At 43.7% G+C, this 25,811-nt stretch overlaps 3 protein-coding genes across 11 annotated transcripts in view; 2 read left to right on the top strand and 1 right to left on the bottom strand.

Moving 5' to 3' along the window:
• The window catches only part of LOC135394570 (apoptotic protease-activating factor 1-like), a 49,483-nt gene extending 46,745 nt beyond the window's left edge, over positions 1 to 2,738 (top strand). For all 4 annotated transcript variants that reach the window (XM_064625375.1, XM_064625372.1, XM_064625373.1 and 1 more), the window contains one exon: positions 736 to 2,738. In XM_064625375.1, the coding sequence (XP_064481445.1) occupies positions 736 to 996 (261 nt within the window). In that variant the 3' untranslated portion in view covers positions 997 to 2,738. The remainder of the gene's footprint in view (positions 1 to 735) is intronic.
• A 4,631-nt stretch (positions 2,739 to 7,369) lies between these two features.
• LOC135394568 (uncharacterized) lies at positions 7,370 to 9,727 on the bottom strand. Of its 4 annotated transcripts, none has more exons than XM_064625369.1 (9): positions 9,350 to 9,727; positions 9,196 to 9,259; positions 8,982 to 9,140; positions 8,810 to 8,922; positions 8,465 to 8,723; positions 8,206 to 8,412; positions 8,042 to 8,138; positions 7,701 to 7,843; positions 7,370 to 7,530 (listed from the first exon to the last, which is right to left on the bottom strand). In XM_064625369.1, exons 1-9 carry the CDS (start codon positions 9,424 to 9,426, stop codon positions 7,423 to 7,425), a joined length of 1,227 nt encoding a protein of 408 aa, XP_064481439.1. In that variant the 5' UTR covers positions 9,427 to 9,727; the 3' UTR covers positions 7,370 to 7,422. The 4 variants fall into 4 exon arrangements, with proteins under 4 accessions (XP_064481439.1, XP_064481440.1, XP_064481438.1 ...); XM_064625370.1 differs by having other exon boundaries at positions 7,701 to 7,771; XM_064625368.1 differs by having other exon boundaries at positions 7,910 to 8,138; positions 9,350 to 9,725.
• A 400-nt stretch (positions 9,728 to 10,127) lies between these two features.
• The window catches only part of LOC135394567 (nuclear pore complex protein Nup98-Nup96-like), a 51,795-nt gene continuing 36,111 nt past the window's right edge, over positions 10,128 to 25,811 (top strand). For 2 of the 3 annotated variants that reach the window (XM_064625367.1, XM_064625365.1), the window contains exons 1-14: positions 10,129 to 10,263; positions 10,583 to 10,645; positions 10,736 to 10,774; positions 10,833 to 10,982; positions 11,075 to 11,311; positions 13,953 to 14,107; positions 15,397 to 15,568; positions 16,935 to 17,101; positions 17,181 to 17,288; positions 17,365 to 17,542; positions 20,030 to 20,272; positions 21,115 to 21,184; positions 21,286 to 21,397; positions 25,420 to 25,560. In XM_064625367.1, the coding sequence (XP_064481437.1) occupies positions 10,597 to 10,645; positions 10,736 to 10,774; positions 10,833 to 10,982; positions 11,075 to 11,311; positions 13,953 to 14,107; positions 15,397 to 15,568; positions 16,935 to 17,101; positions 17,181 to 17,288; positions 17,365 to 17,542; positions 20,030 to 20,272; positions 21,115 to 21,184; positions 21,286 to 21,397; positions 25,420 to 25,560 (1,821 nt within the window). In that variant the 5' untranslated portion in view covers positions 10,129 to 10,263; positions 10,583 to 10,596. Of the gene's footprint in view, positions 10,264 to 10,582; positions 10,646 to 10,735; positions 10,775 to 10,832; positions 10,983 to 11,074; positions 11,312 to 13,952; positions 14,108 to 15,396; positions 15,569 to 16,934; positions 17,102 to 17,180; positions 17,289 to 17,364; positions 17,543 to 20,029; positions 20,273 to 21,114; positions 21,185 to 21,285; positions 21,398 to 25,419; positions 25,561 to 25,811 lie in introns of all 3 variants that reach the window. The other variant, XM_064625366.1, reaches the window with a different exon arrangement.

Below are 25,811 nucleotides of genomic sequence, written 5' to 3'. Positions count from 1 at the left end.
AGAAAGCTTGTACATTAATAGACAGCAGTTTCAGTTTTTTTTTTTTTTTTTTTTATTACTTATCTTGACCGCACTCAACAATGTTTCTACATTCTTTGAGTGGCTTCTAAGGTTTTGTCATGCTCGTCAAGTGCTCTCCTGTCAGCTGGACACGTTCTGGCAGTTCATGGTCTTGTGATGATAATGATGTATTGTTATTGGTGCGATTTTTACTTTTTGTTTATTTAAGATTGCTCAAGATGGTCGCAGCAATAGAAATGTAAAATTTTAGGGAAAATGTGCAATATAAAGGTTCTTCTGCTCTGCGTGAAAGTTCACCTGCTTATTGCACTACAATGCTTCCAGTCATGTTACACATGCAAGTTCGTCTAGTTCATGCAGTCACATCAAATTTGACAATTTTTTTTTTTTGCACCACAAAGCTAGCATCTATCGATTTCCTTTGAATGACAAGTTTCATTCATCAACATGAAGTCATTGAAATGCAAATTTTGTTGTTCCGAGTTGATGTTTGCAATGTTGATCTGCCACACACGGGTGTCTGAAATGACGTTATCCTTGTCATGGCAGGTATCCCCCCAACAGACCAAACAAAAAAAGTAATTGTAACTGGAAGTGACCTTCTACAACATACTACTGCGCACTTCATCCATTATGCTACCTGTCTGCTTAGTTTATCACCTCCATCGATGTGTTTATCTGCTCTACTAATTGTTGCTTGCGATTAAATTCTAGGTGTACAACCACAACAGCAGAGCTACGCAGAACTTTGGTCATCACAGCTCGTGGGTCTGTGACGTGTTGTTCTCAGCAAATGGTCAAGAGCTGGCATCCGTGTCTGACACAATTTGCTGGTGGTCAACATGCACGGGCAACAAGTTGCAAACGTTTCAGCTCCGAGGAAATGTCGCACGTACCCTGTTTGCTGTGGATGACTTCTCGATGTTTGTGACCGTCGATGATGCTGGCATGCTTTACGTCTTACGGAGAGTGTGATCTATGGAGGATAGAGAAAAGTATACTGTGTGTGTGCTCAGTGCTCCTGTTCCTATACAAAGTGCCTTTGTGGAGACAGTCTTGAACATTTTTGTGCCAGTGCACTTTACAGTGTGTGCTTTTGAGACTTTTGTTGGTTTACATATATTAGGGTTGCTATTGTTAAAACCTTTGTTGTTGTTTTAATTTAAGATCGAATGTGATTTATAAGGAGTGTTATCTGATGACGTACATTTCACTGCCATCAAGGATGCCAGGGGAAAGTTGTGTTGTGCAAAGACATGTTATCATTTGGAAATCAGCGTGATATCATATTTTTTGTTGTGTGCATGTCACCTTCTGGGAAGATGTGCCAAAATACTACTTAAGTGTCAAGTGCTGCAGCAACTCAGCAACTTTGCAGGTGCCATTACAATAAGGTGAAGCGCAGCAGAAAAGTACGCTCATGATATATGGATAGGTACTTTGTGAATGCTTATGCAACCATGTGCTGCACTGCTGTGCGACTCATTCAAATGTGGAGGCAACAAGTAGGGTTTGACAAATTACTGCACAGGTGAAATTTGAATATCTGTAGTTGATGCTGAAGCCAGTCACTTGACTTAGTGAGATATCCACAGTTCATCCTGTTCTCATCCTTGTACTCATCATCTATTGTACTTGATATTGTGTGCATGATGTGGTCAGCTATGTTGACCTTTGTTGTGTTCTAGTGCTGCCCATTTTCATAATTTCTATGGCACATCAACAAGGTTTGTGACCTACAGGGATATAGGTACAGGGTTGTAGTACTGGAAGTTGAAGTGTGATCATACACAGAAACTTTGGCAGAATGTATTGATTAACAGTTCTTACACTTATTTTTTTAGAAAAAAAAAAGGAAAAACGAGGAAAATGTGTTTTAAATTTTTATTGTGAGGAAAAGCACAGGTGAGAAGGCCTCATTGCCTGAAAACGACAGTTGCGTGCTGCCTGTATTTACATTTGACATGTTTGTTTTGTACAAATAATCTGTCATGTTGCATGATGGTGATCTCGTTGGAAAGCACGAAATTGTGTCTCTCATTGCTCCAGGACTAACCAGCTCAAGACCATTACATCCATTTTTTTTTTTTAAGAAACACTAAATGCAGTCACATCCATTACTGCATAACTTGCTCAATATTGACGCTAGCTCTGGAAATTTAACCCCTTGCAAGAAGTGACTTGCCCACTGGTCTTGCAAACTACTGTCGATCTCACATTCATGATCTGCACAGTAGTACCCTCATGTCTATGCAAGTCTCAAAGTCTGACTGCCTTGCCACATTACGAAGAAGTATAGTCTAACTTTTTGATGCTCAATGCCTTTCGCTACATTTTACAAGTTTCAACTGATGTCAAAGCATTTTTGCGTTGTTGCTGTGCTTGCTTTCTCGTTATTGAGATCAGTACTATTGTCATGGTCAACCAAAGAATGGCATTGTGGTACATCTTCCAGCCGCAATGGTTTCCTTCTGTCTTGTACCAGGATTACCTTTTTGGGTCAAAACTGATACTTCACTGTCATTCCCTCCCAAATCAATTTAGGACCTATTCGGGTTAAGCCTGACTTTTCCTAGAATTCCCATCACATATCAGGTAGCACGTGCACTATTTACTAGTAATTTATACAAATGTGCCATGTACAGGGTGAATTTAGCAAAGGTTACACATGTTGATCGAGTCGTAAAAATATAAGATAATGTCTCCGGCGCTTCAAACTTTGCAGACTGATAGCCATTCGCCTCAAGTTTCAACCATATTTTTTTCAAATGCTATCACTTTGTAGAAAAAAAGATAGAAGCAAAGCAAATTCTCACCCCATGCATTTCCTATGGCCTATACGGCCCGCAAACCGCCATTTTTTCCTCTGTCTGCTTCACATTCACATCACCACGTATAGGTGGCGCTGCCTGGAGACTAAGCAAAACCAGAACCTATGGAACGACCAGATGCAGGGTTTTGAGGCAGCGCCACGTATACAGTCAAACTCCCTTATAGCGAACACCTTTTTAACAAAAATACCACTACAGCAAATTTTTTTTGCGGTCCCGCTGGAGCCTATAGGTCCAATAATAAGACATCCTTTTTAACGAAAATACCTTTACTGCGAATTTTTTTTTGCTGTCCCCTGAGTTTCGTTGTAAAGGAGTTTGACTGTACGGGGTGATGTGAACGAGAAGTAGACAGAAGAAAAAAATGGCGATTTGCAGGCGGTATAGGCCATAGGAAATGCATGGGGTCAGAATTTGCTTTGCTTCTAACTTTTTTTCTACAAAGTGATAGCATTTGAAAAAAATATGGTTGAAACTTGAGATGAATGACTATGAGTGTGCAAAGTTTGAAGCGCTAGAAACGTCATTTTCTATTTTTACGACGGGATCAAAATGTGTAACCTTTGCGAAATTCACACTGTAGATATTTTGAGTGCAACAATAAAAATGTGAAGCACATTTGAACAACAACAACAACAACTTTATTGTGAGGTGATGAATGGGGAGTTCCATCGCCAGGGGCGATACTCTACCCAATCGCTGGTGGTTGTGCGGGGAATGAAATAATGAGCCCCTTCACCATAAGGATCGAAGTCCTATAAGCACATTTGATATTACAACATGTGGTGCTAATGCCTATAAATAACAAGATACATATGTTACACCACTATGGGCCCTTTAACTACAGACAGTGTGCTAGGCAGAAAGCGAGACATTTGCCTGATCACACCCAAATGTACTGGCAGCACCCGACTTCACCCCGAACTACAGATTTTAAAATAGCACCCGATCTGGGAAAGGCATTTAAGACCCAAAAAAGTGAGACCCTAGTTACAAGGCATCCCTGCAGCACCAGGCATGCCAACTTGAGGCTGAACATGACCATAGTGACATTTGCTCATGGAAGTGAATTTTCTAGTCGCTGAGCGAGTTTTCCAAAATGTCCGATTGTGCAATGCTTGTTCTAGTTTTCACTGAGGCACCCTACACGGGGCACGTGACTCGGATAATTTTAAAAAATTGTTAATTGATCATGCCACAACACTGGTGTGTGTTGCTGTATAGTGTGTATGGAAGTTATAGCACATGTTACACAATTGTAGAGGCACACTTGTGTTACATTTGGAATGTTTAACATCTGTGTAAATGAGATGAAAATAATGAATCTCTGAGCTGCTTGTTTTACATGTTGTTTACGCAGTGCAACATTACGTACATAGAACCGAGATACATCCCCATGCTATGGTAGTTTTTGGGTTAAACCCGATTTTTCACGACATTTGCACCCCAAACCAATTTTCTGAAGTTCGGGTATAACCAGGTTCCTCCCCGAATTCCATGAGGTCTTTCAACCGTTTCAACCTCGTACAGCTTCACAGTGAGCCACGAAAGGGATGAATCACGTTATCAACCTTAATTCTTAACTAGGGTTCCGCGTTTTCGGTTTTTATATGTGGGCACATTTGGCGAATGTTTTTCTACGTTTATTGATTTTCACGAAATCGATGTTTTTCCTGGCATGTACATGGTTTACCCGACAGTTATCGGCAAATAGAAATCACAACGTAATTTCCGCTCGATGCTCATTCAACATGGCGTTGTGTGCTGGGGTGGCGTTTTACGGCTAACGAAAAAGTAAGCAGTCATTTTTCACAACCACCATATTTCTGTATCGTTTTCTGATCTGCATCAACAACTCGCTGGGCATATGCAGGAATTTATCTCTGTCATGTCCTGGAATGCTCCTCTCAATTCGGTGTATTTCGATTAAAACCGAAAACGCGGAACCCTGTTCTTAACCATCCAAGAAAACACTAGAAGGTCCTCCTGTCAGTCACCTCCAAGGTAGTACAGCTCCGGTCAACCTTAATAATAACACTGAAAAAGATGTGGCCTCGCTCCTGAGCGCGATTGCAGCAATTCTTGGGGTCATGAGGAAATCTTAGTTGGACAAAATTATTATGTTAGTTTAACGCAAGGACTTTGTTCACTTAATATTCCCCCATTGCTCCAAGGGTGGCTGCTATCGTGCTAGGAAATGAGACCGATTTTTTTTTTTCAGTGTTATTATTAAGGTTGACCGGAGCTGTACCAAAGGCCGGCTTTTTTGGACACCTGTCGGAATTCCGCGGTTCATCCCTGCAATCATCTTAGCAGCTTGACTCGCACGATTTTAGTTTCACCAGGAAACTTCCGACAACATAAAACATGTGACAGAACACGCCCGATTCTTTCCTGAATTTCCTTTTGAGAGAATCACCCGATTTTTTACCTCCCAAATTTCAAAAATAATAAAACACAAAAACTAAATAATAATAACAAAAAATAATAAAACCCTAGGTATACTATGGCGTTCAGGTTACTTTTTGCGGGTTGGTTACTGTATAAGAGTCCCCTAGAAATGCCACCGCAGCAAACAACGCCATGTTGAATGAGCATAGAGCGGAAATCACATTGTGATTTCTGTTTGCCGATAACTGTCGGGTAGACCATGTACATGCCAGGAAAAACATCGAAAAACACAGATTTCGTGAAAATCAATAAACATAGAAAAACATACGCCGAATCTGCCCACAAATAAAAACCGAAAACGTGGAACCCTAGTTAAGAATTACGGTTGATAACGTGATTCATAACTAGAAGGTGTATCAAGCTTAACATTGTGCAAAATTGAATTGTGGCGTCCTTATTTTGTTACCACCGAGAGGCAGTATTAGCTATTCCACAGTTCCTGTCAAACCTTCCTTCTCTGGAGCTTTGGAGTCATTTCTAGGCTCCGCAGAACATCGAAGCTGAAGCAGGACCAAGACTGCAAACAATAAAATGCGACCATACAAAGCAACAAAATGCAATTTGTGCATGCATTCATTCTAGAATAAAAACCTGAGATTAGCTGTGAGGGCGACATTACTCAGTTCACAAAGGTTCTTATGTCAAAGGGAAGGGAAGGAGAAGACTTCATTAATGAACAAATGAGTTAGCTCCTATTTGGGAGGATACCTGTGGCATACATGTACAACTGTTCCTTTGTTATATGGTGCTTTAAATATTACACGCAACAGTGTAACTCATTATGTGATTTAGAGCTTTTATTATATCCAAGATTGTATTTAGCATGAGACATGTGCTAAGTGTTGTACACAGCTAAATAAAAATTGAATAATGAATTTAAGGCAATTAAGGCATCTTGTAGTCAAAGTGCTTTCCTGCAAAGAATGTCCAGCTGGCCATATTACTCACCTGCAAAAATAGAATCGGAGCTGTTCTTATAGCTTCTGTGAAAGAAAAAAAAAACGAAAAAAAAAAAAAACTGTATAATCAGTACAACTGGGAGAGGTCTATCTAGATTTCACAGTGGGTGACAAGGTATACTGTCTAGCTACCTGTGATACTGTGGGATGCCTAGAAGTAAACCTCACAGCTATTTAGTTTGTCCACATCCATTGTTCATGGGCACTTATAAATACATACCTGAAATTTATGTACCATGTCCAGTGTGTGTCTTATGATAGTCAATGTAAAAGGGATGTGCATCCTGTGTCCATGTGCAGGACCTACGACATCACTCTCTTGTAAACTGACAACAACTAGCATTATTACTGGCAATGCAACATAGTAACTTCAAGTCAAGATGTCATCCCGATGTGCTTCCTCTAGCAGCGCATCCTACCAGTTCCCAGAAAGGCAGATTTTGACACCTACTTCACCATGACACATAAAATAACAGTAAAACACAACACACAATGCCCACGGTCCTTGCTCCAATGATCCTTATGCACAACGTTTGTGATCTTTAGTCAGTGGTTTTCATGTCTAATGTCTATGGTGCTTGTTGCACGTTAAGCAAAGCACAACACATAAGTAGGGAGTGACTTTTTCGGGTTAAACCCGATTTCGCCCGGTTATCCCCCCCACGAACTGACCTCCGACCAATTCGGGTTAAACCCGATTTCTCCCCGAATTCCAGTCACTATGAAATCCTGAAGTGACGTTTCCACTGAAGACGAACAAAGGTCGCCACGTGTAACACATGTAAGAATGGGTCACTTACGTTCCCAGCAATACACCCATGTGTGTCAACACTGTCTATGCCTTCCGGGATTACCGCTGGAAGGTCACGATCCCGCAAAAAAACAATAAAAGAGGGATTAGGAAAGGACTTAATAGACAAGAGGAGAAACAAAAACACCCGATAACACCCGAAGGTTCAATTATCGCCCGATTTCTCCGCGAATTAGATTTAAAAATGGTGCCCGACTTTTACCTCCCGAATCTGAGAAAGGCATTTAACCCGAAAAAGTCACTCCCTAATTATAAGGCTTGTGGTGTTTGTCACATGTCGAGCAAAGCACAACACGTATTTAAAAGAATGCGGTATTATGAAAGCTATTCACAGCATTCAGTACAAATTCTAAAATTGCGTTCCAGGCAGTGCTTCATGTCTGTGAAAAGGCACAAGCTTCTTTACAGGGTGGAGAACCTCCTTGAAAAGATTTGTAAATATATTGGTCCACTTGTCCTGAAAGGGATTGACATACAATTAACATAGGCTGCTGTGTTATCCAACTGTTATCCAACTAAGAAGGAAAAAAAAGTGCACTGAATGATGCTCCTCTAAGCAAATATCAGTCATTCATGCTCAGCCTCGGTTTATACTGTCTACAACGTTTATTGAATTGGTTTTCGTACCGTTGTTTGTTCTGCCAGATCATTCATGTCTAGCGTGAAACCTGACAGGGCCCAGTTTGGAAGATCATCGCCTGGTAGATTCCATGCAGGATAGAGATACACCCAGTCGGGATACAGGTAGCCCTCGCCAAATGATAGCAGTTCTGTCGAGATATTGGCAATTTATTACATGAGGTGAATGCGCACAAATATCCCACATAACATGTTACCCCTGTCCTGCTCTTCCGTTGCGTTCTTACTCGCGGTGCAACGCGGAAACGTAGACACCCTCGCTTTTTCACTCGGCACGTCGCTCCCACTGCTGTCGAGCCCACTTCTGTCTATGGACGTGCCACCCTTACCGCATAGCTTCCGAATGTACCCCGGCCATGTTCGACTTGAACGGCTGCTTATTTTTGACATGATGGGCAGTGTTCGAGAATGAGCCGGTGGGGAGTGCTAGAAAACAACAAATTGTATAGTGTAGTCGTCACTGTGCGGTAACAACCCCGCAGAGCGAAATTACTTTGTCGAGCGCCGATGTGACAGGTGATCGAAATGGCTTGTACTCTGAAGGTGAATTCATCATCTCCTCCAGTAGGGAATTGTGAGACGATTCTTGTTCGAGCTCGTCCACTAACATCTGTGGATTCTGATGGAAAAAGGCTTCCGATCCTGCTAAAATTTCTCCACTTTCTGACGGTGGCGCGGCTCTTGGATGTCCGAACATTTCCTGTTTGTGCATTAATGGTGTCGTTATCCTTGTCAACCGAAAGTATACTGACCTTTTCGTCAATATCGTTCCAGATGTCATCCATAAATACGATGAGCAACTTGACAATCTTGGCCAATTTGTAATGAAAGTCGCATGAAGGATGGAGAAACTGCTTCTTGTTGGGCATCCACAAAACAGATGGGCCAACAAAATGACCAGCCAAAATGGGAGTCACGTGTGTCCGAGGCACATTTTGACACATACGTCTCAGGATGACCAAGAAGCATTTCAGTAGTTCTTGATGAGATCGTGGCAGGTTTTTACCGAGCCTTTGGTATGAAGAAAATGCTCTCGGAACAGAGTCACATACTATCTACCCCTACCGGTGAGAGCTGTAAGGTCATGTTTTTAGTACCTTACAATGCACGATTTTGTAGAGAGTAAACTTCTGGGTGTACTGACAATGTCCATCCACTCCGGATAAAGTTTGCCAGTTAATAGTGGGTCCGGTAAATGTTGAAGGAAGTTCTGAAAGGGCGGAAGATGTTAATGCTCTGAAATATAGTACGAGTCTTAACACAATGTACCAGAAACACTGCCCCACACACATAGATGCTTTGGGAGGGCCAAGAGACTTGACCGTTTTGAAGTCCTTGCTTCAACTCGACGCATTTGGAAACTGATGGAAGAACTCCAAAGACATGCACAGAGCGTGGGGCATGGTCATACAATACTTGCATCAGTGTCTGGAAGGAGTTTGTTATTGCAAAATATTGCCCATCACAACAGTCGAAGGAGCACCTTGAGCTGAAGGGGGATTGCGCTACCGCAACGTATTTCATCCAGAATCGCCCCGAATTCTAGCCTGTGGAAATGTACCAAAACATATGTTGTTATAGTTGTCCAACACGCACGCCAACTCATATTGACGATAGAAAAATTGCGAACTATTTACTCATTTCGGGTCCTAACGTTTCTGCCAATGCCTTGTGGAAAAATGTTCGAGTCATTCTGAGAAATACAGGATGCCATGTCCCCAACTTCTTCTTCAGCCAGGCAGGTGGCAGATACTGGCCTTCTTTTTCTTCTTCGTCACACGGCCGGCCGTGTTCCATAGATCTTCGTCTGCCAATCAAAAGATGGCCGTGAGATCTTCTTCCTTCTGGCACACATGCACTTCTGCACATCGCCTTCATCGTTACTGTTGTCACAAGCACGGCTCACGTCCAAACCGAGTAGGAGCACAACGGACTTCACCAATTCACTGCCCCAAGTCGTGGAAATCGGAGAGGGTGCTTATGATTTCTCAGCCGAAAATCCAGACCAAAGTTGCAGGTTGTAGCTCCGTCACAACCACAACCCACAACTGTATGCCACGGTCGTGACTGTACCATTTGATAATTTGATATAAACATTCTTTCGCAGCTTTGGAACGTTCGAAAATTATTATAAATTTTGTGAGCACTCTCATCGTTTCAAATTTGGCGCCTTGTTTCAGTGCACATTTTTGCCATAGAGTTTGAGGAAGTTAGAGGCACGGGTTAGAGGCACTAATATTTGCACTGCATATTCCGGTAAGTGCGAGCAGCATAAAACCTAGCCACCTAGCTGAGCAAAATTGAATAGGGAATTACTGAATGACATGAAACATAAAACAGAAACAATCTGAAAATAACACAGGAGCATTTTCACAAGGGGTGCCTTTCCCCAATAAAGACCTAAAGACATCCGCATCATTATGCGTATCATGCCGAAGGGCTTCATGGGATGCTTTAAGGTCTACGCTAATTTTCATTTCGATGTTGTTATTTGTGAAACAACAGCGTATTACAAGCAACTGAGCCCATTCTTGAATTCATTTTGAACTCTGTAAGTCCTAGTCATCGTGTGGCCATTCTCATAAATGTGTTTTTGTTTTCTTTTGTGTTATTGCGTGTTTTCATCTAACAGTTACAGTCCCGCCAATCTAGCTACTCTGTTTACTAAGTGGTTCACAACTGCACTTGCAGTAGCTCATATTTAACTGTATGAGCTTGATAGCTGGAAAATTTCTGTAATTCGTTGCGTTTACTGTATGCATTTTAAATTTTATTTTCTGCACGCGCAACAGGCACTGTCAATAATTATGCTCATTTTACATGGCAATGCGCATTGAGATATCTTGCTTTTCTCTTTTTTCGAAATAAAGAAAATACATTAACCATGTTCGGAAGCCAGAAGCCATTTGGCACAAGCACTGGTTTCGGAACAAGTAAGTCCTAGTTACTTCCCTTGTTATGATTCATACGAACATTGCGGAACGATATGTAAGGTGCAGCTCCGATAATCGTGTGCTTTTTAGGTGCCTTTGGAACAACCCAGACAACCCCGTTCGGACAAGGTACGATTTTTACGAGTTGTTCAGGATATGCATTAATGGGTTTTCATGGTACCCGTAGGCAGCAATGTGTTCGGTGCCACGGCCTTTGGCACTGCTGCCCCGAGCACAAGCACAAGCCTTTTCGGGGGCGCTCCCCAAGGAGGAGGGCTATTTGGGGGTTCGACCTCCACATTTGGCCAGCCAGCCACTTCAACCACTCCAGGGTTTGGTGCGTAGGATAGTGCCCAAAACGTTTCCGTGTTGTTACCGCAACTTAATGGCTGTTTTAGGGCTGTTACCGCAACTTAATGGCTGTTTTAGGGTTCGGCAGCCCAGCCACGAGCACCTCCCTGTTTGGCTCGGGTGCGGCCCAGCCGAGCGGAAGCACCGGTCTTTTCGGAACACCAACCAACACCTTTGGTCAGCCCAGGTCTCAGTTTGGCACCTTTGCATCCTCAACCCCGTCATCAGGAGGGCTTTTCGGTCAACCGCAGCAGCAGAGCACCAACTTATTTGGTCAGGGCAGCACTGCAAGCACAGGACTGTTTGGGTCATCTGGTAAGCTTGTTCAAATATCATGAAACGTGTCATAGCTCTAGGTTTGACTTTGTAGTGTAAAAGAAACCTCAAAAAACATCAGAAAGTGCCTCCGGATGCCCTTATGTTATCGGTGGAAAATTAAAAGAAAAAGTTGCAGCCACAAATTGAAGGTACAACATATTAGAAGACGACAGACACGGAAGCCAATTCACATGTTCTGTTAATGTGAGTAATTTACGTGCTTACTTCAAAAGCATGCAAATGTGCTCCATTTATGTCACCCCTAAGGGCCTGGTTTCTCTGCTGCAGCAAATCTCCAATTCTCTGGCAGGGAATCCGGAACTCTGCAATTTTCCGTGGCAAGTGCTTGCGCGTCTAGGCTGACGGAGATAAACAAAGATAAAATCTTTATTAACTTCCATGACATAGAAGTAAAGTGGTTGCTGTCCAAATTGCAGTTGTAGCTAAGCATCACATGGCACTTTGTGCTGTTGTAACAGCAGCATGGCACAGTTAACACAGCAACAGCAGAAAGCCAATCTGGCGTTCTCATAGAATTCTTCAGAACCATACTAAACTTTGCACTTTTATATCCCCAAGTGGGAACATTTAGTCATCGAACACTTCACCATGAGGAACGTGCTAGACGGGATATCGCCAATGGGAGTAAAACAGAAATAGTGTAGACCTTGTCGCGTTACTCTCAAACCACTAGTCTCCGTACGCTCCCTAGCCTCGTTCCCAGTGACAACACAGCAGGGCTGGACTGCCAAAATCGCTCTTCCTATTGGGATGAATACTGGTGGCCGCCGTCGTTAATGAGTATGACTGACAATAACGTATAATTCATATCACTAGTCATCTGGTAAACATCTGAGTAGCATACCAATGTTTGAAAGATCAAGGAAAAAGAAGATTGCTTGCTTACGTGTGCGGTATGCACAGTTGGTCACGTGAGGAGTGCTAGCCGATGCGATATCTGTTCTACACAGAGTCTGAGAAAATGAACGAACATGAAATGAACACTAACGGGAACGAAAATGAATGTAAACACACACGGGAAAATGAAGGAACTTGGCAGACGGTGGTCCACACGTGCACAGTTCCAATTAGAGCCCTGCGCGGATGAGATTTTTGGCATCCGCCCAACCGTTATCCGCATCCGCAGCACACACAACAGTTTACATCCGCATCCGATCCGCTGACCAAAATGCACCATCCGTATCCGATCCGCAAAATCTGCACGTTTTGAAGGACGCATAAAGATCGCCGGAAGCATATGTTGGTATAATTTCGGATGCCTCCATGCTGTCACGGAACAACTCACGATGACAAGCAAAGGTAAACATTTCAACAAACGTGTTATGGAGAGACTTCTGGAATGCGTGGAACGCTACCTCATCTGTGCTCGCGCTGTTCGAGACGCCAGAATGCCCTCTCTCCCGTCTTGGTCGTGCATGGTCAAAGGTGAACCCGAGCATGCGCTCGCTGTCGCAGCGCAATACAAATAAATTGCTGGTGGAAAAATTACAGCACGCGGTATATCCGCATCCGATCCGCTGCCTTCGTATCCGAATCCGATCCGCACACCGCAGAAAGTTTAATTATATTAATATAATGTAATATAATATAAACTTATATAATATAATATATATATAATATAATATAATATAACTTATATATAATATAAACTTAATTTTCATCCGAATTGCGGATATCCGCTTCCATCCGTGGATGGTGCAGGGCTGTAGTTCCTATGGCTACCACGGGATGGCAGCGCTAATGGCGACGCCCATTCCTTGAATCGCGTTTTTGCGTATAGACAAGAGGGATGTGAGCTCAACCAGTGTTGCCAACGTGAGATGTGTGGTACACGTTTGTTTTCCTCTCAGCTAGGTGGTGCGGGAAAGGGCGATATGAGCCACAGGTACATCCACCTCCTGGCACCAAAGTTGTGTTGCTCAGTCAAGATTCATAGTACATGGAAATTCCATAAAAAAGCACCCCAGGTTCTGCAATACTACACCCTAAGTTCTGCACATTTTTTGCGGAATCACGGAAAGGTCGGGGCCATAGTCATCTCTGACAGGCTTTTTCGCAACTTGATCAGTGCTCAAGCAACAGCTTGAAGCATGAAGGCACCTGCATTATGACTCAGAGGTGCAACACACCTGTCTAAACCAATCAGAGACATCTTTACATTTGTAGGCGGAGTTGACCTGCAGCAGTTAACTTGCCTCGAAGTATAGGCGCATTTTTGTTCCATATAAGCAGTATGCAGTAATCTAATGGAGAGTAGAAACTGATATGAACCGCATTTCCCAAGATAGTTTTCTTTTTTCTTTTTTTGGTTTCAGTTAAGCAGGCTCAGTAAACTAACAACACTTGTCATTATTGTGTGATGTTCAGAATGCGCTGCCTACTTTGGTCTCCCAGTTGCACCCTGACAGTCATACCCAATTATGGTTGGACGAGTTTGTGAGTAGAATACTGCGACTGTGGGTTCCAACTCGGGAAGCAAAGTGAAACAGCTGCTCACCTATAAGAACTTGATGTTGCGAGGACGAGAGTGATACATTTGTGTGCAAAGACAACACTGTTTACCACACCATAAGTGTGTGCCATTTATATAACCTTCCCTTTATCTTTCGTGTTGTAGCCTTTGGTGCTGGACCAACGCCTACAGGCACGACAATCAAGTTCAAGCCTCTTACTGGTACTGACACTATGATGAAGAATGGTGTCTCCAGCACAATCAACACTTCACATCAGTGCATCACATGCATGAAAGAATATGAAAGCAAGAGTCTTGAGGTGAGCAGTTGGGACTTTCAGGGTGAACCTACTAAAGCTTTTTCTTGCAAGCAAGTACGCGCTAATGTCCAAAAAGAAGCAGAGTTGTACCGCACATGCCAGAGTTTTCTGTTTTTGTCGCAGTGCTTGCGCGTGTACTTGGTGGTGGCACGCAAGAAGCGTTCACTTTGTGATTGGCTGTCTCGCACAACATGACGTTTCTGTGTCACCACTGCTCAAGATGTCTATCCCTTCCAGATTTCATGGTGGTGATTTCAAGGAGATTGTGACTGTTAAATGAGGTTGTAGTTCCACGATTGAGCGTATCACGGACTCATCCCTTGTGCTTTTCCAGGCTTCATTAGCTTTTCGGTGTGCGAAGAAGATTAGTCTCATTGCCCAAATTCTTTCCAAGCACTGCTGTCATTTTTTGTTTTGTTTTGTTTTGTTTTTTTTGAAGCAGTTTCACTCCTGTGAATATTGGCATTATCTGGGGCATCAGGCATTACAGGTGTGATTAGTCGGGCACATCCCATAAAGATGGCAAAGATCAATTCAAATCATTGTGTAATTCTGTAATAAATATAATATTCTGTGAAGAGCAGGTGATTCTGAGCTAAATGGGGACAGATTCCACGAGAGGTGGCCTGTTCCGCAGAAAAGTCGTGCTTGAGATACAGTATCTACCAGGAGTTGCACGTAGCACATCTGCATTTTTGTCTACCATCCCATTTTTGGTGCTGTCTGACTACTGTACATATTTGGGTGGTGGGTATAAATTTGGAATGTTCAACCTAGTAGCTCAAGAAGGCATCACTCAAGGGAGACACAATACATCCAGTGCGCTCACAAGCAATGAAAAAATTTATTGCGCGTGTAACTTTAAATAGGCATTTGTGAACTGTTTACAGCCTCTTCCAGGAGGAAGGCAGCCTCGAATATTCACATAACCTTCATTGTGATATTGAGCAAACTGTTAGCATGAATTCCCTGTGCAGGTAATACAGCTTCAGGATCTTGTGTAGATCACTTGAGTTTCATTAAATCACTCAAAAATTTTAACAATCTAGAACTCCATTACACCCTTTCCCAATTCCCCAGTCAGGTTCCTATAACCTCCCACATGCTACGCACTCCTCTCAAAGGGTATGTGATTATCTTCAGACTAAATGTCTAGTATCGCTCTCTTCACAGACAATCCGTGAATCAGAGATAGCGCATTTTAGAGAGTGTTGAAGTAGTGTTGTTTGCACTGTTGTTTGTGTATTGCTTAATGTGCAAGTGTGTGGCTTATTTGTGTTGCGATTCAGGAACTACGCCTTGAGGACTACGCAGCGAATCGCAAGGGAGGCCAGGGTGGCATGGTTGGTGGCTTTGGAGCTACAACGCAGAGTTCTCTCTTCAGCACGCCTGCCACTCAACAGTCTGCATTCAGCTTTGGTGGGAACCAGGCTAAGCCATTATTTGGTGGCACAAACACCTGTGAGTTTCTTGGGATGTCTTGTTTTCTTGAATAGTCCTCTCACTTTAGGCTACTTCACTGTGACCAAAGGGTTGAACGTGTCGGAATTATATTCTCGATACCTCTCCAGCCCTATGCTGTATAATGACACCACTTTGTATGCAAGGTGTATGCCCCCCCCCATGCACACACCAACACCACCTAGATAGAGAAAGCCTTCTTACTCGTCGACGTCACGTAACAACTAATACCCAAAACGCACTGTCGCACACAATCTGGATCGGTCCGCAATCCTGGTCGGCGTGATCCCGCTGGGCACGTCGTACCGTCCGCACTTCACGTTCGTGATCTTGGTTTTCATTTGCAGCCGTGTGGTGGAAGCTTTACACAATACCCCCAGAAGTTAAAAATTAGAAAGAAAAAAAGAAAAAAGTAGGAAGAAAAAGAAAACGCCGGTCCAGGATGTCTACTTTAAAGAAATTCACATTAATACAAATGCGATTTGATCTGTTTCGGCGTTTGTCGATGTTGTTTTCTTCGTGCGGGCCGCTGTCATCGCCGCCATCTTGCCAACCCGGAACCGGCAGTGCACGTAGCGAGAAGGCGAGGGCGAAAGGAAGCCACTGCACCTGCGCCAACCCTCCTTGAAGTGTGTAATCATGTTCGCGAACGGGGGACAAGTGTCTGCGTTGTTGATCTCTGTCGCCGAGACTCGCTTTGTCCGCACCTGAGGGCGATCACAATCGCTCCCTAATCATGATTGCGCGTGATGTGGATCCTGCATTGGTGCGTTTGGGGTATTAGAGTCGGCCAATCAGGATCGTGTTTTCAACGGTGGTAGCCAACCACAAAACGTGCTTTCAGCGGTCGTAGCCATGAAGACAAGTCACCGTCGTCTGCGAGTAGTGATTGAACGTCCCCGCGTACTCAATGGGAAAGCTTTCAAATAAAGCGTAAAACAGTCCCATATCTTTCTCAAGACTGATTTTCTGGAATGCGTGTTGCACTTCTTATCTACCAATTCAGGCCCACAGTTTCCTACTCAGCTGCAATCATATGCAAGTTCTTGAACTCTCAGAACGGCGACACGTAGTAGCAGACGAATTCTGACTTTACATGTCCACATAGCCAAGGAGGGAGAGGAGGCAATAAGCAGGCCTTCTGTATCTAGGTGGTGTTACACACACACAACAGACAGACAGAGAGAGAGAGAGAGAAAGAGACACACAGAGAGACAGACAGAGTGAGCTACACATTCTTCATACTGAGGATGCATCCAGCCAGATGCGTAGGTCGTTATGTCCTTCCATCTAAATTTCGAGTCACAAATTTCTAGCCCCAGCTATGAGTGACATTTATCCGTCTATTTGCATCATTTGTGGTCAGCAACATCATTCAACACGGCTGGAAGCTCCCTGTTTGGACAGACGAACCCGACACAAAATGTCTTTGGCAAGACAACTGGGTTTGGAATGCAGGGCGGAACTACGGGATCTGCCTTTGGGTCAGGATTTGGGACCACAGCACCTGTTTTTGGGCAGCCCCAGCAAAAGGTATTATGCATTCTTTGTCACTGCATGGTATTTGCTTTATCTTTAAATATGCTAATGAGGCAATGCTATGATTGTACAGCCATTGTTTGGCCAGCCTACAAGCACAGGACTGTTTGGTGCCACTACAACAACTGCGTCGACTGGCTTTGGTACCGGCTTTGGAACTGGTTTTGGTGCCACAACTCAGGTTGGTGTTTGTTTGGTATACTATCGAGCACCTGTAGAGGCTGACTCTATAGTTAATGTGTCGTGCCATTTGTTAGGCCAATGCCTTTGGTGCAAAGGCTCCCTTTGGAGCAGCAACTACGTCAGCTCCAAGTGCCTTCTCCTTCGGTGGTGCAAATACGACCACAGGATCCTCCCTCTTCGGTGCAAAAGCACCTCCCTTCAGCTTTGGAAACACCACTCAGAGTGGTTTTGGAACAGGAACTTCAGGGTTTAGTAAGTACAGCACAGTAACGTTTATGCCTGAGTTTGTTATGTTTATCAACACCTGACAGACACATTAGTTACAAAATGCAGCATAGGATAACTGAAATCTGCTCAGAGAGCCGGAGGAATTACAAGCTGTATATATTATGGGGCAGTGTGCATAGTGACATTTGGGATAGAATTGAATGGAAATTGAATTGTTATTTACCTTGTCAAATAGTACGAACAAACTCAATAAGGTCAGATATTGTGACATATACCACATAGAAAGCTACCTCATGGAAAATTTCACATCAGCATCAGCAGTTAACATAGCTATTGTCAGTTTCATGCTGTAGTCCAGGCAGCTGCATGTCCTTAAGGAGCAGATGAACCATTACAAATGTAATGGCGTTCTTAATTATAAAGAAGCATTAATTTTTCATCTTTGCGATTCATTATAAGGATAAACCTGAATAGCTTCTGAAGAAGAAAATAAAAGATAGAAAGCTGTCAATAAATTTGTGCAGTCTTCCACTGAATATGCTTTTCTTGACGTTGGTACCCAGTAAACCATAGACGTCTAGGAGATGTCCTCCTGATATCCCAAATTGGATGTTTGGATATCCCATGGATCATTGCAGAGAGCCCGTAGACATCGCATGTACGTCCTGGCGACTATGGTTTGTCCCACTTTTTCCACATTCCACAGACGTCAACTTCGGGATATTCGGATATTCACAGGATGTTCTCAAATCTGCACATATTGCTATAAATGTGTTCTTTCAGAAATGTGCTATATACCATGCAGTGGGGTACCACACATTCTCATAAGATACGTAGTAATGTTTTATTTCAAGGCTACATTATAGCTAGGTTTTTGGCACCATAAGCGTATTGTAGTGTGGTAAATGGCAGCCCAGGGGCTTTTCGGCCCTAATCCAAGACGAATGCAGACAGCGCGTTAATAAATGTGCTTTCGCCTTTCACCGTATGAGACGCAGGCTCCCTTTTTGGCCCCCCCACCGCGTAAGCGGATTTCAAGAGATACCAGAATGAGCACATGCAGCATGACGTTTGCAACGGTGACAAAGTCTTTGCAGTTAGCTTGTGAGTCTGCAAACGATGTCAGCGTATACCTGTGAACGTTCCTGACACCCCATCCTGGCAAATATCGTGTTTTTAACTCAAGCTACCGTGTATAATGTGATTACTTGGTAAATAAAGTAGTAAACCCTAAAATTTTCCCTTTTGCTTATGTCGTGCCACTAAGGGTCACGTGCCCTAGATGTCTCAGAAAAATAACGCGTGCTTGCTCCTTTCTTTTTACATCCATGAGATGTCCCAGGGATATAGAAAGTAAGATATTTTTGAAAGTCACGTTGTGGACGTACAGGTAACGTCGCATAGACGTGGCGGACATATGCGACGTGTGCGACCTTTGTGGGACGTACTTGGGATATTTCTGGTTTACTGAGATCATAGGACATAATAGTGGTCACGAGAGCAATAGAAACTGAAACAATTCGCTATAGGGGATTATATCTCTTTCATCACTTTCAGTGACAGCAACAGCTGTGGTTGTAGCTCACTATGATTAAGGCCCCGGGTTTTCTGCGAATCCGGAATTCATTGCGGAATCCTTTGTTTGGCACAGAATTTCGCGGAGTCTCTTATTTTTAGGGGTGTGCAGATATTAGAGTTCTCGAATTCGAATCAAATATCAATCACTCGAAGTATTTCATTCGCGAATGGAGTACCAAATATTCGGATTTCCGAATATCTGACTGTTTGCCGAATACGAACGACACCTCCCGAAAGTGGGCTTCACTTGAAGCTTCCCTGCATGAGGTGATGCCTGCTTTATGAAACTGCCCATGCTGCAGCAGGACTAGCACAGACATATTATAGTTTAGCTTAAGATAACGGTTGCCAAAGTTTATTGTGCATACTTTGCCTGAGGAAGGGGCAGCATCCCTTCCGTGTGCAGTTTAGCGGTGGCAGTGGGGGACTTTGATTTGATGTCTGGGAGGTTGCCTTTAAAGACTCTTAAATAATGCCTACAGCCGAGAAACAAAAAGGGTGTCCTGTAACTTCCACAGGGCACGTATTGTTAGCTTCTTCATGTATTCTTCCTATAAAGTTCCTATAAACTCTAGGTGCTGAAAGATCTTTCAGCAGGTATAAAATGATTGCAGGTGACAGACCATTGTCTTTGTCAGAGGAGAACACAAGATACCATGTATGTAATGCTGAGCCACAACAGTGCTTTCAACCTGTAATTTTATAAAATATTTTTGTTCCCACATTATCCAAGAAAATAAAGTGTTTTCAATTCCAAGCAGCCATTGACTGCTTGTCGTGGAAAATCGCGGAATTCACAAGTCTGTGCCGCAGAATTTTGAATTTGCTGCAGCAGAAAACCAGGGGCCTCAACTATGATGTGTGACCTTCATTTGCAAAGAAGCAACTTGAACAGTGTATTAATTTCTCTTCTCTTTCCTATGTCCATTCAAGACTTTGCATCAACGGCTAGCACTGGCACAGGGCTGTTTGGAGCACCAAAGACAACACCTGCCTTTGGTACCGGTACAACACCAGCCTTTGGCAGTACCGGTTTTGGCACCACTGGTTTTGGCACCACTGGTTTTGGTTCAACTCTGGGGGGAACTTCAACTGGCACTGGCCTGTTTGGTGGTTTGGGAGGAGCCAATAAACCTGCTTTTGGTTTTGGAACAGGCACTACGGGCTCTACATTTGGTTAGCATTACTTGTTCCTCTCCTGCAACATATACATCCCGTATTGCATGATCCTTTTGGTGCGAGAGAAGGTGGCTTAATATTTTCGTGTAGATTAGAGTATCATATTGTAAGACGTAAATCGTGACATATTTCGTTTATAATTTTTATTTCTATATAATCGTACAATACTTTTAACGTCCTCCCACATTTAGATTGTTTTATGAGCGCTGTAAATCTGTGCAAAACAACATTGACCATTGTTAGGACAGAACACAATGTTGCATCCTTTTAAAGAGAAAGTTTGCTTCCTAGCATAGTTGGAATAAATATGTCTGGCAGGAATGTCTGACTACAAACAAATGTCCCGCGAGCCCTTTTCGCTCGAGATCAATGGCAGGGAGTCATACTCGCAGGGAGGAGCAAGCAAGAGCGTCTCCTTATCAGCTTGCATGACACTTCTGTAATGGTATCACCAGGGTGGTCACATGTCAGCGTCGTCTCCCACACCTCCTCCTCCTCGTGATTCTCTGCAGGAGGAGCACAACCGAAGCTTGGTGCAAAAGGCGCTCCCTCGAATTGTCACACTGACATTGCACAAGTGCCTCCTTGCGCTGGAATTTCGAGCGGTGTAGATTCTAATAATTTGTAATGCCAATAATGAATTATATCGCTCGTGTCAGTGAAAAGTGATGCAGGGAATCGGGGGAATTACACTGCCCGTGAAAACAAAAATCTGCAAACTCATGCTTGGAGAGCGAACTGTCCCTTTAAAATTACAAAGAACTCTACTGAACTGTGGTAGTCTGCACACGGGCACGTGTATAAAGTTGGAACAACAGCTTCACTCAATCTCGTTCCAGGTGGCTTTGGCGCAACAAACCCAACGACCACGCCTTTCAACTTCAGTGGAACAGCTCCTACATTAGGAATGTAAGCATGTATACAAAATGAGCCTGTATTAATGTCTGCTGCTCTTGCTGCTCAACATTCTCTTGTATCATTGTATCACACCTACTCGTTGGTCTTTGCAGGATGGATCAGAACGCAAATCAAATCCAGATGCAGCAGGCACAAATGCAGCAGCTTCTGTTGCTCACGAGCAATCCTTATGGCGACAATCCACTTTTCAGAAATCTAATCAAGGTAACTCTTACTGACAGCCGCGTTCTTGAGTGATTCTTGACTCGACACCCTGCCTCGACTCCAGTAAGAGGAGGAATAAAGAGCTCCAAGGCTTCAATTAGGCTTCAAGGAAATACTGGCGCTACCATGTAGTGCTCGAGGAAAGCGCAAAGGATTTCCTCCGCTTGGGGAGCATTTCAATTCAAGGTTGACCTTTGGAGCACAAAGCCGCTCTTGAGGGGCAGCCCGAGTCTGGGGTCGAGTCGAGGACCGTTTAAGAATAAACCTCTACCTGAGAAACGTCATCATGACGTTGGTAGACACACCGAAACCAAAACAGATCGGAAGGGGAGAGCTGGGTTCCACGAATGGGATTTGTTCGCTGCCTCCCATTGAAAGAAAAGTAGGACCGAAGGTCGCGTCCTTCTCAGAGACTATCGTAATCCCCTCAGGACGGTGGCTTTCGGGCGCGACCTTGTTCGCCACTAGTTTTGAACGTAGTTCAACTCTACCAAACTCGTGGCGCTGTCGAACATTATGATGTCATTTGTTTACAAACAGGTAGAGGTCTATTGCAGCCCTGGGAAAGCCCAGCTCTGAGCCCTTGTGAGCAGTTTCTGACAGCACTGAAAAATTATTATGAAAATATATCATCTCCTGTAATAGATGTGTTTGTATTCAAACTAAACACTAAGAGGTACAGAGGTCGCCATATTAGTGACAACACCATACAAGTTAAGCGAATGGTTTACTTGATCCAAAACATTGTAATTGTCGAAAAATCAGTATAGTAACACCATTTGACCTTCCTCAGAAAACTGTTGCCGAAGGATCTAGTGCTTTGGCAGTTTCTGTATTATGGTAGCGGTGCCAGATGGAACAAAAATTGTGACAAGAATAACCCTAGGTCGTGCCATCGCAAGGTGGTGGTACTCCTTGTATGTTGCAGCTCGGGATATATGGCTCTGCATTTTTTCAGTTTGCTCTATCATGTCTACTACTTCCGGAAACAGAACCAAGACATTTACACCAAGTCAGCCTGAACATAACTAATGGTGCTGGAAACTAGGACATACAGTCGAACCTTGCTACAGCGAACATCGTTAGTACGAATTATCGGTTATTGCGAGATTTCTGTCTGATTTGGTTGGTCACGCTTTATTTCTACGGGGATGCTGCGTTTACAACGAAGTAGGCTTCCCCATTTCCTAGCCTATTATCGGTCACGACGAAGTGATTCATCGTGACTTTCCAACACGCGAGCACATTTTTTTCCGGCACATTCAGGAGATCGGCTCCCGTTTTGGAAAGGCGACCTAAACGTGGAGGCGAATGACCCCGATAAGTGAGCAACGCGTTCATTGGTTGCGTGCTTCTAATGCTTCCACACGCGTTCCTCCTCTCCACCGCGCTTTTGTCCTCACCACCGCCGAATTGACCGTGGATTGCATCATTCCCGAAACTGTGAAGGCTGTCATTGAGATGCTCTACGGGGCCTGGAATGACGTCACCGGGAGCACGATTCGAAACTGCTTTCTATAGGCCGGATTCGGGTCCCCTGCCACAGAAACTTCGATAGAAGACATGGGACATCATCTCGGAAGCACCTGTGTGGAGATGTCTAGTCAGCGTGAACGAGGTCACCTTCGACGATTTCGTGTCGGCAGATAACAACGTTGCCGTGGCAAGTGAGCTGACGGACGCCGACATCATTGCTGGGGTCAGCCAGGAAGTCAGGGGTGATTGTACAGAAGCGGTGAGTGACGATGAGTGCGAAGATCCAGAAGACACGGACCGCCGTCTAACGCACTGTGAGGCTCTCTTCATGGTACGTGCACTGAAGGACTTCTTTCTGGAACATCCGACGGCGTCCGACGAAATCATTCGTGATGCGTTTCATTCGCTTGACAAGGTTGAAGTGATTGTCGTGAACAGCGCCGTTGCCACGAAGCAACAGAAGATTAGAGATTTCTTCAAATAAAACGGTTGTGTTTGCCTTTATTGTGTTTTGAATTGATTTTGAAATATTGCGGACGCTACGTGGGGGGGTCCCCGAAATTCACCGTTAAGAATAAACGTTTAAGAATGACGGCACGCCTGAACACGAACGCCACAGTTTTCACCGCAGAGCTTTACGCGATTCTCCTGGCTCTGCGGCACATTCAACAAAACGACCTTCAAAATTCAGTGATTTATTCCGATTCGCTAAGCTCTGTGCGTGCGCTGCTTTCATGCTATGACAGCAAGAATCACCTCGTCAAGCGAGTACGAGCGCTTGCGACCCAACTTTGTTCCCGAGGCTTTTCAATCTGTCTCTGCTGGGTCCCCAGCCACACTGGGATCCCGGGGAATGAACGAGCCGACCGTGAGGCTCGGCGAGTGTTGGCACAAGAGGAGTCAGCTCTAGGACTACCCTACCAAGACATCCTGCCAGTGTTAAAGAGAGCTGTCTGCACACAGTGGCAGCAGGAGTGGGACATGGAAGAAAATAACAAGCTACACCTCACACAGCCACACGTTTCTCCCCCGCATCGGACTGAACACATCAACAGATCATCCGAAGTTCTTTACGCGAGATTGAGGATTGGACACACATGGCTCACGCATCACCACCTACTCAGAGGTCAGGATCCGCCAGCTTGTGCGCACTGCGGTGACAGCTTGACTGTCTTGCACGTACTGGCATCCTGCCCTCACTTCGAACACCAACGCCAACAGTATTTCACCGCATTCTACAGATACCATGTCCCACTCCACCCAGCCCTTCTACTGGGTGACACCCCTCTTGTGCCGTTTGATAACGTAATCAAATTTTTGACCACGTGTGGGTTTCTTAGTCAGATGTAGATGATAAGCATTGCTCCGCTTTTATCCATTATCACCGAACTCCTCATGTAAATATCTCATTGTCACACTTGTAGATAACTGCCATGCTCGCTTTCTATCGTCATCCCCCTCTCTCTTATCCTGGTCAATCAGTCATCGCTCATCGCTCATACCTGTAGATAGGTTTTAACTACCACACTCTCTCTCACATCATCTTTCCCATAATCGTCTCCGACACACTCAGCATAGTTTTGGCGCTCTATGGCCTTTGTTGCCTTTGTGCCATTAAACACATAATCAATCAATCAATCAAGAATGAAACATTCAAGAATAATCCGCTTAATAAATACACGGTTAAAAATATATCTCCTAAAATAAACCGCTTACTATCCCCGCTTAGAGATCACCGTTTAATAATCCACCATTAAAAATAAACTGTTTCAAAATCCCCTCACCATCTAGCACGGAGGCGGACTGATTACAATTTACGCTGGGTTATATCATGTTATGTTAGGTTAGTTTAGTTTGGTTTCGGTTAGTTCGGGATAGTTTAGGCTAGTTTGGTCCTGTGAGGTTAGGTTAAGCCCTATTGCTTGCAGTTCATCTTGATTTGGGCCATACCACATGACTCTAGCAACTGTAGATTTGGGGGGATTCTGAAACGATTTATTTTTAATGATGTATTCTTAACCGTAGATTCCTTAGCGTTTATATTTAAATGGGGATATTTCGACGATTATTTTTGTGCCTTTATTTTTAAGCGTATATTCTGGGAGATATATTTTTAACAGTGGGTACTTACGCGTTTATTTTTGAAAGATTATTTTTAATGGTTTCAAACGGGATACACCCGCTACGTGTGTTCTGGCGGGCATTTGTCAGAATCATTAGTCGCATTTAAATGCTGTACTTTTACAGCGAATATCGCATGTAACGAACCAATTTGCGATTACCGTGCGACTTCGTTGTAACGAGGTTCGACTGTATCAGGGTCAAATTAATGGAAGCCTAAAGTATTTTTAAGCAGCCTTTGGGCAAGCCAGCAATGGGGTAGAGTATGGCTCCTGGCGATGGAACTCCCCATTCATCATCTCGCAATAAAGTTGTTGTTGTTGTTAAGCAGATCCGTATATGTATATTTATGAAATTCGAGAAAGTGAAAACACATTTCCACTCCAGTTGCGTCTCATTGCAAGGTTCACTTTGATTTGTTGCAGGACACAAACAAGCGGGAAGAATTGCTAAACCCAACCAGTCCTGCTGCACAAAAATCTCTAATGTCTTCTCAGTACAAAGTCTCATCACTACCAGCAACAAAAATAAAGCCAAAGGCCATTGTGGGTCCCTCTTCCAACAAGGTCAGTTTACCATAGTGTTGCTTCAGAACTGAAATGTGCTAAATTTTTAAAGTAAGTATGGTAGAATCTCTCTATAGTAAACAGGCTGGGACTTGTGAGTAATTTTACTATATCCAGAGTTTTACTACATCAGGGATAGTTTTAGGAGAGTCATAAATGGAGCAGGACAAGTCACTAAGATTTACTAGTGCTGTGTACAAATAGGAACTCTGCAGTGTTAGAAAAATGCTTTATAAATGTCTAAAAAATTA

This window comes from Ornithodoros turicata, chromosome 5 (genome assembly GCF_037126465.1).
Source record: "Ornithodoros turicata isolate Travis chromosome 5, ASM3712646v1, whole genome shotgun sequence".
Lineage (NCBI taxonomy): Eukaryota > Metazoa > Arthropoda > Arachnida > Ixodida > Argasidae > Ornithodoros > Ornithodoros turicata.
Note: the sequence above shows the minus strand (reverse complement) of the source record. Positions and strands in the feature narration are given on the sequence as shown.